This window comes from Priapulus caudatus, unplaced genomic scaffold, assembly GCF_000485595.1.
Source record: "Priapulus caudatus unplaced genomic scaffold, Priapulus_caudatus-5.0.1 Scaffold68, whole genome shotgun sequence".
NCBI lineage: Eukaryota > Metazoa > Priapulida > Priapulimorpha > Priapulimorphida > Priapulidae > Priapulus > Priapulus caudatus.
Window position 1 is genome coordinate 117,478 of NW_014577129.1, and position 2,532 is coordinate 120,009.

Below are 2,532 nucleotides of genomic sequence, written 5' to 3' on the forward strand. Positions count from 1 at the left end.
ATATTATAATAGTAATATACTTCTGATGTCATTTTTACCAAGTTTCAGGTAATGCATCATAGGTAAACTAGGGCATGAAAATGTTGAATTTCTTGTGTTTTGAGCGAGTCATACTCATCTCTATATTATACAATCCTGGTAATATTATAGTGTTACACTATTAACGGTTGACCTATCACAGCATGTATATCTTCGCTCACCATGCGAATCTTATCTCGTATCTTATATCGCTATATATATATACGTATTGCCGTGCTCACCGTGCGTATCTTATCTCGCTGTATAGATACATGTTTATATATATATACGTATTGCCGTGCTCACCGTGCGTATCTTATCTCGCTGGTTCGTATCTAGGTACTCTGTCAGCTCGGCCCGCGTCGCGTTGTTCCAAATCAGGTACGGGTTCTCCGTGTTGCTGTTCAGTATCTTCAGCACCTGCACGCACACGAACACACGGCGACGCGTTTTGTTTTATTTTACTGTTCTACCACATGCAACATGCAACTTTATACACGGCTTGGTTTTGTTAGCAGAATTAATCCGATGTGAAAATTGGATTTTTTTCTATTTCACTGTTCTACCACATGCAGCACGCAACCTGACACAGATTGATGTATTTTGTAGGAAATTAAATCATTGGGATTGATGCAGACACAACAAATGCACGAAAATCTAGATTCACAAATGCTCTCAAGACCCCCTCGACATCGCGACCTATCAGACGGACGGACGTAGACTCGCCACGTGCGACTTACAGCCGTCGAGTACAAGCATGGGCGCTCTACCTCCTGCTACCTCTAGCTGCCCTGATGTCATCACTTGTCATTTGCTAAGCTACCACTTTTTATTAAGAACTGTTTTTTATCACACTGACGGTGAGGAGCTTGCAAGCTCATGTTTCTTTTACCAATGTACCGTCTTTAAATAAATAAATAAATAAATAAACCTCCTGGGTCTTGTCGTCGCCGAGCTGCCTCGCGAGGAACGGCGTCAGAATAGACTCCAGCGCCCCCTGGACGGTCTTGTTCTCCGGCAGCAGCGCCTCGCTGCCGTCGCTATGGTAACCACCAAGACGGCTGAGCGCGCCGATGCTAAGCTTTGCGAGGTTGTTGGCCACCGCCTGTAGGGGGAGCCAGGTAACATTAATATGATTAATTATTTAACTTATTACATTAATTTAATTAATTAAATTTTATTCATATAAATTAATATACTAATTATATTAATTACATTTTATTTATATTCATTTAAATTCCCCCGTCAGAACCCCCTGTGCTCGCTTCCTCCCTGCTGCGTAACATAAGCGTAAACCTGCGTCGTCCCGCATCTGCTGCCCACCTGCTGGTTGGTGTCGTCGCTCTTGCACACGCCTCCCTCCTCGAGCGTGTAGTCGTAGTGAAAGAGGAAGAGCAGCAGGTGGTAGAGCACGCCGGCTTGGAACACTGTACGCGCATCACGTCTGCAGGTAGTAGTCGACGGCGAACGCGCTCACGCACTCCGTCGACACCGTGCACAGCCGTGTCAGGTGCTGCAAGCGAGAAACAACGGAACGTAGCTGTTATCCGCCGACCTTCCTGTTCTAGTAACCGTTATCCACGAGTTTCGAACGCGTAGGAGGCAGGTGAGGCACCAGGAGGGACGACACGGTGGGTGAGCGATTTATTATTTTATTTATTATTATTATTATTATTTCATTTATTAATTATTATTTATTATTATTTTATTATTTATTTTCCAGACGCTTCCTCCCCCTGGTATCGAGTAAGTAACCGATACCCACTCCACGTGGGCAGATACTGGGAGTAGTGTGTAAATGAGAAGCAAAGAATTCACTTGCAACTACAAGGAAAGCGAAAAATAACCTACCTTGATGTAGATGCTACCTACCTTGAAGTAGAGCGTGCGACACAGCTCCTTTGATGATGGGCGGCCCGCTCGACGATCATCTCTCGACACGACTCAAACTGCGCGCGACGGCGTAGCATCGTGCGACGCTCGTGCACACCAGCACGGCCATGTGTAGGGCTTACTCGACGCACTCAGCACGCCCGTGCACCGGCACATCGCCTCCTGAAGGTGCTGCGCAGACGGAAAAAAAAAAACACAGCAATTTATAAGAGGTAGAAAATTATTAAGAAATTATGCTACACAATAATGCATTATCGAGCAAGATTATATTAGAGCATGGAATTCCCAGCTGGCGGGGGGGAGGTGGGGTGAAGCTATGCGTGTCTTCTAGTAATCAGAGTGCGTCCTCTGAGATAGAGTGCTACGCGACGGTTTCACACCTCGATGCCCTGCTCCCTGCACAATTTGAGTAATCATCGAGCAAGATTATATGTATATTTTATATATATATATATTTATACGATATTATATATACTTATATTTATGTTATATGTTATATATGTATAATAATATAGAGTACTATACGACGTTTTCGCAGCTTTGATGCCCTGTCCCCTGCGCAATTCGCGCAAGATTATATTGATATTATATTTATATTATATATATTTTATTATATTATAT

The 2,532-nt window shown here is 43.7% G+C and overlaps 1 protein-coding gene across 1 annotated transcript in view; it reads right to left on the reverse strand.

The window, feature by feature from the left end:
• The window catches only part of LOC106821300 (dnaJ homolog subfamily C member 13-like), a 28,143-nt gene that overhangs the window by 11,545 nt on the left and 14,066 nt on the right, over nucleotides 1–2,532 (reverse strand). Inside the window, 9 exon segments of the mRNA XM_014826052.1 lie at nucleotides 325–438; nucleotides 950–1,123; nucleotides 1,342–1,449; nucleotides 1,451–1,531; nucleotides 1,891–1,932; nucleotides 1,935–1,975; nucleotides 1,978–2,025; nucleotides 2,028–2,082; nucleotides 2,432–2,466. Coding sequence (XP_014681538.1) covers nucleotides 325–438; nucleotides 950–1,123; nucleotides 1,342–1,449; nucleotides 1,451–1,531; nucleotides 1,891–1,932; nucleotides 1,935–1,975; nucleotides 1,978–2,025; nucleotides 2,028–2,082; nucleotides 2,432–2,466 — 698 coding nt within the window.